The sequence below is a fragment of the Lolium rigidum genome, chromosome 4 (assembly GCF_022539505.1).
Source record: "Lolium rigidum isolate FL_2022 chromosome 4, APGP_CSIRO_Lrig_0.1, whole genome shotgun sequence".
Classification (NCBI taxonomy): Eukaryota; Viridiplantae; Streptophyta; class Magnoliopsida; order Poales; family Poaceae; genus Lolium; species Lolium rigidum.
Genome location: NC_061511.1, coordinates 109,976,066 through 109,988,722, shown reverse-complemented (window position 1 = coordinate 109,988,722; position 12,657 = coordinate 109,976,066). Strand labels below are relative to the sequence as shown.

Here is a 12,657-nt window from a genome sequence, read left to right as displayed (position 1 = left end):
CTTCGGTCTACACCACATCATGTACGTAAACGACAAGAACCACACTCAAGGCCGAGGTCACGGAGGCATGGAAGAGAAGAAGGAAGAAGGAGAGACACCAGGAAGGCCGGCATTGTCGCTCAGATGACCGGCACTGCCGCCCCGGGGCCGGCACTGCCGCCCCACCTCAACGGCACTGTCGCCCTACCACGATGCCTGAGGACGACGACACTGCCGCCCTGCCTACGCCGGCACTACCGCCCTACGACAAATCACATCAGATCTGAACACTTAATCGCCCATTGTATGGCTGTGCTTGTATCTCGCTTTTCCCTAAACTACCCCTCCTTTAGTGGCTCTCTATATATAGGCTCCCACCTCCCCCTTCATTAAGAAGACATAACTTGAGTTTGAACTTGGCTTATGCCTCCACCATCCCTTTGGGATTAGGGAAACCCCCTCCTCTCTTAGACACAAATCTATGAGTTCTATCAAGGCCCTCTTTATGTGATTGATCTCTCGCTTGTGTGATTCTACTTCGATCTTTCGCACTAGTGATTCTATCGATTACATACCGGTCTTTCTCTCGGGGATTCTACCTTGTGTCTTTCCCTTGAGTGATTCTATCGGGATAGTGGTTCGGGCTATCAAGAGAAAACCGGAATTGTATCGGGTTGGTGTGCATTTGCGTGTGTTCATTGTGTTCTTCGCCGTGTTCTTCGTGTTCTTCCTCTCCCTCGCCTTCCCTTGGTCAATTCGTGAGATCGGGCAACCCACGTGGCCTTAGGCCCCATCACCGGGCTCACCCCATTTCGAAAAAAAAGATAACATTGAAGATAAGAGAGGTTTAACTGAACCTGAGAAGGTTTTCAGGTCCATTCTCAAAAAGCATCTGATTAGATTGCTCGAATACCAACGACTGTATTGGAAAAAGCGGTGCACTATACGTTGGACCAAACTTGGAGATGAAAACACCCTTCTCAACTGTTGTTTGAAAATTATAACCAAATTGTTGGCTAACCGATTGCAGGTGGTTATTCTAAAAATAGTCCATAAGAACCAATATGGGTTTCTCAAAGGGAGAAATATACAAGATTGTTTACCATGGGCTTTCGAGTATATTCATCAATGCTCCACTTCCAATCAGGAGATTGTTCTATTAAAGTTGGACATTGCAAAGGCCTTGGACACTATTGATCATGGTGCAATGTTAAATATTATGAAACATATGGGCTTTAATGAGAAGTGGTTGAATTGGATTGCATCGATCTTTGGCTCTGGAAAATCTGCTATGTTACTCAATGGAGTGCCTGGAAGGCAATTTTTTTTGTAAAAGGGGAGTTAGACAGGGGATCCCTTATCTCCATTACTATTTGTTCTAGCAGCAGATGTTTTACAGTCAACCATCTATGATGCGCATTCAGAAGGATTATCTTGAGAGCTCCTCTATCAATAAACTATAACCAGGACTATCCGGTAGTTCAGTATGCAGACGATAACATTGTGATCTTGCCTGCTCAAGCTGACCAATTGGCAATCATGCAAGGTATTCTAACTAAATATGCTTCATTTGTGGGACTTCGTATTAATTTCCACAAATCTGCTATGATTCCCATTAATGTTCCGGAGACAGTGATTGCTTCATTGGCTACATCAGTGGGATGTATAGTTGGTAAAATGCCATTCACCTACCTTGGTTTTCTCCTAGGGACAACCAAGCCTATTGTTCAAGATTAGATACCTCTAGTTTGCAGAATTGAAAGGAAAATGACATCAAGCTTCACCATGATGTCCTACAGTGGGAGAGTCACGTGTATTAACTCACTCTTAACTTCTATTGCCACTTTTACAGTGTGCTCAATCAAGATAAATCCTAAAATCCTTGAACACTGTGAGAAGATTAGAAGGCATTGTTTGTGGAACAAAAAGAATGATGATGGGGAGAAGTGTAATACCCCTGCAGCTTGGGACATGGTTTGCAGACCAAAGGATAAAGGAGGTGTAGGGATTCTGAATTTAAAAGTACAAAATGATGCATTGCTTCTCAAATATCTACACAAGTTCTATAATAAGGTGGACACTCCTTGGGTGCAGTTAGTATGGAATACCTATTATCAGAACAAAATACCCCATGCCTTGGATCCATGTGGATCACCTTGGTGGAAGGATATCAAGAAATTGATGCCCATTTTCAGAGGTGTAACTTCCTCTCGCATAGGTAATGACTCTTCAGTCCTGTTTTGGAAAGATTTATGGCTCGAGGAGCTAGCCGCTTAAAGATTTCCACGAGCCTTTTCATATGCTCTAAACGAAGATATCTCAGTTGGGCCTTTCTCTCAGCCACACACCTTTCAGAAATTTTCTATTTACCTTTATCCCCAGAGGCAATGGCAGAAGTGTGGGAATTGCAGGTTCAAACAACTCATATTTATCTTGATGCTCAAAGGCCAGATAGTTGGGTATATATATGGGGTACCGAATCTTATACCTCCAGTCAATTCTATAATTTTGTTTCAAGAATCATACACCACACCCAGCCTTCAAATGGATTTGAAAGTCTAAATGCACTACTAGAGTGAAGTTTTTTTTGCTGGTTGCTTTTCTCTGGCCGTCTTAATACCAAGAACATGCTCAAGCGTAGACACTATAATATTGGGACGGACTACTTATGTCTACTTTGTCAAAATCCGCCCGAGGAAACTCTAGAGCATATTTTCTTTCAGTGTGATTTCAGTCAAGAATTTTGGAATCAGATTGGTTTATCTTGGCAACAGTACGAAGACAGGCTAGAGATTGTTCAGGAAGCTAAGAGCAAATGGACTAAGCCTATTTTTATGGAAATCTTTATCATAGCTTCTTGAAACCTGTGAAAGGAAAGAAACAATTGGTTTTTCAGGGTATTATCCTTTTTCAAGCCTGGAAGGCCAGATTCAAAACAGACTTAGCGCTTTTGGTTCATAGGACCAAAAATTATTTACACATTTTTATTAACTCCTTTCTAGATTCCTTATAGTGTGTTCTGAGTGGTCAATTCCACTTGTAAAAATGCGATTATGTAACGACCTATCTATACCTAATAATAAAGAAAATAAGGCTTCTTGTTGGTCCGTCTGATTTTGCCCTTGCTTCTCCTCAAAATTACATGGACTGCCATCCCGAAGTGAAAAAACGTTTCGTTGTGTTTCCTTTTGTTCGGGTCCGTCCTCCTTGTGTTAAACGATTTGATCCGTCTGCCGCACAAACGAACTCGTGCGAGCCGATCAGACCGTCGCCTGGTTGGTTGGCCTGGTCCAGCAGCCCAACGGGTGCTTCCACTCCAGCGATAGAAAGGCCGGCCCAGGTCAATATCCCGGTGTCGATCGATCGAGAAGAACCAGGTCCCCGACTTGGATTCACGTGAGCGCAAAGGAAAAGTCCAGCTGGATATCTGAGCATAGACCGTGTCATACTCGATTCTGCTCGGCACCCCCTATATAAAACATACCAGCTACGGTGTTCCCAGAGAAACAACACGCCGACTTCGCCGTCTTTTCTCGACATCCCTGTCTCGTCGTTCTGCGGCTTCTGCCGACCCGCCGGAAATACACACGATTTCGCTCTATATGCTCAATATTGCTGTTCGCTGGAACTCCCTGCGCTCATATCTCACAGGCAACGAGGCAGCTGTGAGCCTGTGGAGTCGGAAATTTATTCTGGTTCTTTGGAGGTAGCTAAGGACGGCCTTGATGGAAGGTGCTAGCTAGATTATTCAGCAGGTGCTACGGCGGCATTGTGCGACAGAGAAGGGGAGAGAAGGACGTGGCGTGAGAGGTCGCCTGATGTGCCATCGGCGCATCGCTATCCGGATATATATTCTCCCGTAATGGTTTGCTCCGATCTGGCAAAAAAATACTACTCCCTCCGTCCATTAATAGATGTCCAATGGTTCGTAAGATGAATCCTCTGGCTTCCGTCCGTCCTGCCCATGAGTTTGGTCCAGACCGCCCCGTCCAATATAAAGTGCTGCTCAATCCAAAACCCAGATCTTGACATTGAGGCACATCACGATTCACTTCAGGGGAGCGACGAGCGGTGGCAGTAACCCAGTAACCACAGCTCGGCGAAGGGAGGAGTTCAGGCGATGCACGGCGACACGCTCACCGGATGAGTTCTGTAGACCGGCTTGCTGCAGAGGAAAACTCGAAGCGCGGCCACGTCAAAAACTACCCAATACTTACTGTGACCTAACGCCCGACCATCGATCCAAGAAGCGACGGAGCTGTTGGTAGGCGCGTAGCCTCGGCCTCACCGGGAAATCGTGCCAAACTCCCAACTTAGCCTGGAAATCGATACGACAGCTTGAAGCCTATGGGTCGATACGGCAACAGTTGCAACGGCCAGTCCATGCCAGACTACTGCATTTTGTCAAACTCCAACTCGAGATGGAAGACAGCACTGTGCTACTGCAATATGCGACCATCTTGCCGATCTTGACGAAACGCCGCCGTCGTACTGTAAGTCTGCCGCCATCATGTCGATCTTGCCGGAACCCGCCGTCTCACAGCCTGAAAACCGGGCAGGTTAGTGGAGCGTGTTGCGCCTTCTGTTGTTTCCTCGGGAGGAGAACATGAGTACCCAGACCTTTGGTGTAGACCGAGTTTAGTACTTGCACTGTCTTTGTTCTTCTAAATTCATAAAACAGGTTCAGTACTTGCACTCCGCAGGACCCAACTCAGTGCTAGCTAGCTCATGTTTTTCGGCTGATGTGAATATCTAGAGTCGGTGATATCAAGTGCACGAGTTTGGTTATTCTTAATGGTCTGCTAGGTGCCCAAAGTAAGGAGTACATTTTAAAGGTATACTTAAGTACTCCTACTTAACTGGAGATGGTCTTCTATTCTGATTCAGCTGATCGGAACGGAACGAAGATGGCAGGTCGGCCAAGAGCATTGCCGCAATCGCCACGGCATGCGTCGGAACTTGGAAGGACAGCTTGCAACAAGAGGGCAGGAGTTTCCAACTACACTCCGTGTGGCTCGGGCTAATATGCCCACCCAAGGCGCTTTGGCCGTCTGATGGAGTATATTTCAAAGAATAACAATTATTCTAGCTAGGTTTACCTATCAATCAGGGAGCGTATGTCCTTATTTGCGTATATTCTTAGCTAAGCTTATGGATTGATTTCTCAAAGCTATGTCCTATTAACTTAAAAAGGTGGATGCATTGTGTTGTGCCCTATGGTAGGTGTTATACTACCGATAGAGCTGATGCATCATGAATTGGGATGTTGGAGTGAGATTTTTGGTCGACATCAATATCACAATAAAGCAAAGGTATATCTTCAGAATTTTCATTATTAAAAAAATTGGGCATTTAATTTTTTTAGTGGACAATATATATTTGTTTCTGAATTGAATTACAAATATTGCAAACTAAATGCAAATTATTAGTTTCATGTCACCTCTAGAAATAAACCTAGCTGCGTGAGTTTTGACTCCAATCTCAAGTTTCCCGCTCGATTAGATGATGGAGTGTGAGCATACGAAATGGTATAATAGCGGTCTTGTCCTTCACAGTATATCCATTTTGTGTGAGGTGGAGGTGATTTGGCGGTTGAGACGCCAGTGGAGGTAAATCAAATAAAAAACAAATATTACGATGAAACGTGTAGACTTTTTTCATCCAAAGTTGATTTTTTTCCTGTCCCGTTGCAACGCACGGGCAAGTTTCCTACTTACCTTTTTAATGGAAAGAGAAAGATGGTAGGAGCCTTTCCTAGTTGCAGAAGATTCAAATTTTCTTTTTTTTTTTGGAGATATCTAAACACTAAACCAGCTTCATTGGACGGAGGTCGGAGGGAGTATAATTTTTCTCTCACCTAATTCTTCATACACCCAGCTATTGATTGGACGGACAATAAATCCCCGTTTCTTCTCCGAGGCTGGTCATCTGGCCAACTTATTTTGTTTCTTAGCTATATGTACTCCGTGACTATGGACCAAGATCACTTTAACTCGAGAATTTCGTGCTCCCGGAGAGCGTGTTTCTTTCACCGATGCTCCTCGCTGAACCAACTCAAAACGTCTCTGCAACTACACGCAAGTTCCATTTTGCGCATCCCCCCTGTTCGATGGGTACGAGAGCATCTCCAGTCGCGTCCTCCAAAGCGATTTGGGGCGCGCTGGATAAAAAAACGTTTTCAGCCGCGTCCCATAAAACTGTTTTTTTTTTCGGCGCGGTCCGATATAGTGTCCGGCATCCCGAGCCCGTCCCCGCCCCAAAGGAGACGCTCCGGACACGCCAGACACAACGAAAGCGAGGCGGGGAGTGGCGGGGCCGACCTGTCAGCGGCACATTGAATTTTAACCTAACCGTCGCCTACCTCGCGAAGGAAGTTATTCGCGCGCAGTGACACACGACGGCATCTTTGCCTTAATGGCGACAGAGGGGCAGTCGAGACGTCTCGTCGGTGCTGCGCAGCATCCACACGTCGCTGGCGTTCGCACGCCACCGCGCGTTCCCGCGCTTTCTTCCCGTCTCTTCTCGCCTCCCCCCGCGCTTTCTTCCCGACGCCGGCGTCTATAAAAGGCCCTCCCGGCTCAATGGCAGCCACCACAGCCGCCGACACCCCTTTCTCCGCCACAAGCACAGCCCTCGTCACTCCACCGCCGTCTCCTCCACCACCAGTGCGCAATGATGAACCGCCCCGGCGATGGCCAGTTCCCTCCACCGCCGTCTCCTCCACCACCACCTCCACCACCGGATTCGCAGTTCGACATCGACGCCGCCGCCCGAGAAGAGCGGCGACGGCGCGGGGCGGAGCTTTGGCGTGGACATCGTCAGCAGCGGCGGGAAGCACTCGAGCAGCGGGCCCACCATCAGCGTGAGGCGGCGCACTCGGCGGCAGCAGCGGCGTTCTACGCCCCTGACCCCGCAGCTGACGAGAGCGCCCTAGAGGCGGTGCCCTAGAGGCGGTGCCTAGAGGCGGTGCCTGGAGGAGCTGCGGCGTATGGGAGGCAACGACGGGGTGGGACCGTCGAACGCACCACCGGGCGGTCAGTAGGCTAGGTTTATATGAAATCTAGCCGTTTACATTCAAACTTTGTAATATATAATCAAATTTTAATGAAAACATTTATTTTCGTGCACCAATATTCATTTAGGAGGGCGTTTGGGGGACGCGGCTGGGGAGCGACGTTCCCCAAACACGGCGCGAACAAAACGCGTCCCCTAAACGCTCGATCTGGCGCCGTTTGGGGGACGGTTTGGGGACACAACTAGAGATGCTCTGAAGCTAGCCAGCGGGGGATAATATGCAAATTTCTATTCTAACGATTAGATCATGTACCAATTGTCAACAATTTTCTTATCGTCTTCTGAAACTTATATTGAGTCGCCAAAAATCATGTACAGTACATTTCTGCTGAGGTCATGTGCAAGGAAAATCATTAGAAAAGCTTCACGCCTTTTTGACTGTGTTAACATTGTACGTTGAGATTGGACCGTGAACAAAACAACCATGGATAAATGGAGTAGCAACCACGCTTGAGTTCAGGGATGGATAGATCTTGGGAGGTTGATCTCCTAACGTAGAAATCTGATGCTGAAGGGCTTCGTGGACGCCATATCGGGAGGTACTCGCCGTAGGATACACAGAGAGGTTAAGCTTGGACCCGGCATTTTTCGTATCTTGTATTTTTTTTTGGAGATGTTTGCGTATCTTTTTTTTTTAACAGTTTGCGTATCTTGTTGAGTTCCCATCTCTCTCGCTTATTTAGATCCCCTCCCTATTTTGTGGAACGTCCAAAACGTGGGGCCAAGCTTAAGTCTCTCGTACGTGCAAATATTAGAAGGGGAAGATGCCGGGTTTAGAGGAGTGCAAGGCACACATTCTTCTTCCTCCTTTCTCTCTCTCCTCTCTTCGTTCCCACGTAGAGAGAGAGGGGGAAAGAGAGGAAGCCCCCATTGCCACCTCTAATTTCCTGTCAAGAAATACGTTTTGCTTTTGCCCCCAATCTTTGCTGCAGATTTTCCCACATATTTCATTGCCTTTTGGTCGATTCTTCTTCGTCTCGTAGTTTGGGTAATTTGGAGCTTCCGGATCAAATTTCAGGTATGGGAAATCTGTAGTAGAGCAGGTTCCACTTTTTGAATATTTATTTTTTATATCTCGTGAATTATTAAATATTCTGATTTGATTTTTCTACAAGTCACTCAAAAATAACAAATAAAATAGGGGAAAATAGTTTGGATTTTTTTGCAATTTAAAATTTAAAATTATTTTAAATTCAAAATATTTTTTTGAAATATATATATACATAATGACATAAAAAATGCAAAACAATTTTCCCAAATTCTAGTTGTTATTTTTAAATGATCTGAAAAATTCCAAGTTCAAAGATTGTTTGGTGTGAGAGATACAAAAATGAGAAGTTGTTTGAGAGGGAGAAAATAAAAGGTAGCATGAATCTTGATGCAATATAGATGGTACGGATACGGGTGCGCGCTGACCACCTGCTCTAAAAGTCCACTCTCGCTTTCAGGTATACGTCTCCAATATACTCTTAAAAAAAACTCAACACCAATCTGAATGCTTCTTGAAATAAACGGCTACAATTGTGAAAATGATTTTCAATGTGGTCCATTAATGCAATAGAAGTATGACTATATTTCTTCTTCAAAGAGGAATCTTCAATTTTGATTGTGAATTATATTTCTGCAACGTTTTTTTCTCTGAACAAATCAGATTCTTATGTTTCTTTTGAAACAAAAGTTGCTGCATCCTTACAGCTACTGCATTGGCAAGAGACTCGTGAAGGCTGAAGAGTTATTGGAAGGATCAGGCTGTGTGCTTCGGGTGCCTTCGTGCTGCACTGCTGCCTCAACCAAGGATTTCTGTTGCAGTTCACGTTTTTTCAAGCTAAGTACTGCATATGAATTTTGATGAGCATTGATCACCAATGGCTCCGAAAACCGGTGCGAGATCCCAGGACTTCTCGCAGCGATTTTTGTCCTCGCTGTCCGATGCTCTCAGTGAGCTCTGCGTGATCATACTACTCCATGTGGCTGCTGCAGCTTCATATGCGGCCACAAGGCTGGCGCGCGTCACCAGACTAAAGGCGCCATGCACGCTGTGCTCACGGGTGGACCATGCACTCCATGGCAAGGCATGGTTCTCTGCGGATTTGGTCTGTACCGCCCATAGGTCAGAGATATCATCTCTGGCATATTGCACAAGTCATAGCAATCTTGCACATTTTGATGACCTCTGCAAAAGATGCCTTCCTTCATGCACCACCACCGATGAGGTTAACTCTTGGCCCAGATCGAGATCTAGACGTCTGTGCTCTTGCTGTTCGGAGCCATTCAAGAAGACACCGCAGAATACGAAGAAGCTTTGTCAAACTGCAAACAATCCTGCCATACCCAAGGTTGTATCAGAACAGGTTCCTGCAGATCATTCAAAAGAGAAGGGTAAGTCTATGTATCTGAATGACGTGCTTCTCCTACTATATATATCTGAATGCTTCCTTGTATTTGAAAATTCACTGAGTGTATCCATGTGGTTTTGATGTAGCATTTGTGGTAGATATTGAGGAAGTCAGCGAATCAGATGGTTCACTAGGAACATATGAACAATCTACAAAGGACAACAGTGCTTCTGTGAATGTTGGATCAACAACAAAGCCAGCACCCAGTGGATCTGCCGTGCTTTCGCGCATCTTCGTCGACCGCAACAGTAGCATAAAGAACACTTTTATTAGTAGGATCAACATGCCATCTCCTCGTCCATCTGAGATAATCTCTGCCAGGGATAACAATTCCACCACTCAACAAGAAGTGAAGGCATTCCTTACTCAGATGTCCTCTGTAAGGGGCCTTGACTTTTCTTGGACTGAAGGAACAACTAGTCCTGATACTAATGTTCAGAACGATGAAGGGAATGGTACCGGCAGGAGGCCATCCCTCGAGAGGAATTACTCCGTACTGGAGCCATCAGATGCGAACCTCGTCACCGGTGAATCTGAAGGGGATATTGAGAGTTTGAAGCGGCAGATTGAGCTCAACAAGAAGTCAATGGTTGTCCTTTACAAGGAGCTCGATGAAGAAAGGAGCGCTTCGGCAATTGCGGCTAGCCAGGCAATGGCCATGATCAACAAATTGCACGAGGAAAAGGCTGCGATGCAGATGGAAGCACTGCAATATCTTAGGATGATGGAAGAGCAAGCTGACCATGACCATGCAGCGATTCAGAATCTACATGACCTGCTTACGGAGAGGGAGAAAGAATTACTTGACATGGATTCCGAACTTGACAACTGTCGGAGGCTACTCCAGCATGAGCAATTCTGTGGTGGAAAATTTGATGATACGATGGAAAATACAAGTGGATATGATAGGAATGTGTCATTTGATGCCTTGAATGGCTCATCGCTGTTAGTTGATGTCTTGCATGGATCTGATTTCATGACGAGCACCATGTCAGGTTTCGAAGAAGAGAAGGCATACATTTTGCAATCTCTGAGCAGATTGGAGGAAAAGTTTTGCATTTCTACAGACAGGCTAGCTTCTGATGATGCCAAAAACAATCAAGAGGACAGATTGTCCAGAGATCAGACAGGGGATCAATCAATTTCTGTTCAGGAATCAGTTGAGAACCACAAGGATGAATGTTCATGTTCTCCTTTCGACAATGACAAAATTAGCAACATAACGAATCTCAAGGATGAAATTTCTCTATTGGATACGAGAGTTAGGGCGCTTGAAGATGATCATGAGTTTCTCAAGAGGGTACTCAGTTCCCTCAAAGGTAGCACCGATGGGCTACAGTGTGTACATGAGATAACTGGCCATTTACGAGAGTTGCGAAGAGTTGCGGTTCAACAAAGACATGTTTTGTCTTGAGGTAAAACTCTCGTTAACGTTATTGTAGTAGCAATGAGTATTAATCAAGCGTTAAGTTGAACATCTGTAAACAAAAAACCAATGGATCATCTTGAGCTAACTGAACATAGTTTTTTTTATCTCCTTACTTGCTCTCAATACCTTCAGCAACTTGCCTGCTAGTCTGCCCTACCAGTTCTATGAGCTCCTGCATTTTTGTTTTCCGTTTTAATTTCCGTCGTTGTACTAGAAACCTTGATAAACTTTGATCTTACCTTTTTCCAGCAGTTCTTCTCATGTGGATATCTACAATAGCCTGGTGATGATGGTGCTTCCATTTGGCGCCCAACGGGGTGTCGGTTCTGCATTTTTCGTGTTCTAAAGATCCAAGGTACAGAAGCGAGTGCAAGATCATCTAATGTTCTCTGGTCCTGAGTGGCTAAATGTTGAAGGGACCGTCACACTGATCAAAACACATGCATCTCCTGTGCTAACCTCCTCGTTGTTCTTTCTGTCACCTCTTCAGCAAGATTACTGATACAAAAAATAACATTTTCTGTATGCTGATCTCACCTGGCGAGTGCGGAAATTAGGAGCAAATCTGTAACTGTACATGTGACGAAATGCTTGCCGGTTCTTGCCAACAGGAGTTAACTAGTAACGTTAAATTAATGTCAAATCAAATTGATGTCCCTGCTTGCTTTTCCTGCGATGCGACGTTTTACAAACAAATTTACATTTTTGCGTCGTGCTAATTTGTGCAGGTGTGGACCTGTGGTGTACATTTGCGAGGTAATAACATTCGACATACAACAACTTGTGCGATGCATGCAAATTAGTACAAAAACTTGAAAATTAGGGTGAACTTGTACATCAACTTGTCATCCGTGTGCAAAACCTATCTAAACCGCTCTGGTGATTACACGTGGCGCTGTTTTCTTTGCCACAAACCCCCATGTTTGACAAAGATTGGGGCAAGTACCTGAAGGTTTCCAGATCCCTTTTTTCCTGCCTGGAATGGCCTCTGGTGCCCCGCGCATCTACCCTATGCGTGTACGGTTTTTTCTGGCGCCCGGGCTGATGGGGGCTAAGCCTCGATTGTGTGGCCCGATCTCACGAATTGACCAAAAACAAGAGGGTGTGAGGGATGAACACGAAGAATGACGAAGAACACGATGAACGCACGCAACACAACCCAATACAACCCGGTCTGCTCTCAACGGGCCGAACCATTGTCCCGATCGAATCACTTAAGGGAAAGACACGAGGTAGAATCCCCGAGCAAGAGATCGGTATGAGATCGATAGAATTACTCGCGTGAGAGACCGAAGTAGAATCACAAAAATGAGAGATCAATCACATAAAGAGGGCCTTCATACAACTCATAGATTTGTGTCTAAGAGAGGAGGGGGTTTCCCTAATCCCAAAGGGATGGTGGAGGCATAAGCCTAATTCTTCATCAAGCTATGACTTCAGTTCTTAGGTGAGGAGGGCGAACTATATATAGGGAGCTCGATTCAGCCCGAACTTCGGTCTTCACCGCATCATGTGCGTCAACATATGTCGGGGGAAGACCCCGGGTATGGCAAAGGACTGGGAACAGTTGGCTCGAGGCTGGCTGGCCCGCGGCAAAGGCCGGCTGAGGAGCAGCCGGCTGGAGCCGTGGCCGGCTGCCTTGCGAGCCGGCTACTCCCAGACCTACGCCGGCTTGGCCACGGCCGTCTGCGTTGTGGCTGGGCCGGCTTCTACGAGCCATGTCCGGCTTGGTTTGTTTCTCCCTGGCCGGCTCCCGGCTGGTGAGCCTTGCAGGAGAAG

The 12,657-nt window shown here is 45.9% G+C and overlaps 1 protein-coding gene across 2 annotated transcripts; it reads left to right on the top strand.

Annotated features, from left to right (window-relative positions):
- The first annotated feature begins 8,809 nt into the window (after positions 1-8,809).
- LOC124649302 (myosin-binding protein 1-like) lies at positions 8,810-11,477 on the top strand. 2 transcript variants are annotated; one of them, XM_047188952.1, is made up of 3 exons: positions 8,810-9,432; positions 9,536-10,864; positions 11,131-11,477. In XM_047188952.1, exons 1-2 carry the CDS (start codon positions 8,919-8,921, stop codon positions 10,861-10,863), a joined length of 1,842 nt encoding a protein of 613 aa, XP_047044908.1. In that variant the 5' UTR covers positions 8,810-8,918; the 3' UTR covers position 10,864; positions 11,131-11,477. The 2 variants fall into 2 exon arrangements, with proteins under 2 accessions (XP_047044908.1, XP_047044909.1); XM_047188953.1 differs by having other exon boundaries at positions 11,128-11,477.
- The last annotated feature ends 1,180 nt before the right edge of the window (positions 11,478-12,657 follow it).

Coding starts and splice junctions, on each gene's coding strand:
- LOC124649302 (XM_047188952.1), top strand. CDS start 8,919: ATGGCTCCGAAAACCGGTGCGAGATCCCAGGACTTCTCGCAGCGATTT. Junction 9,433..9,535: donor AGATCATTCAAAAGAGAAGG/GTAAGTCTATGT, acceptor GTTTTGATGTAG/CATTTGTGGTAGATATTGAG.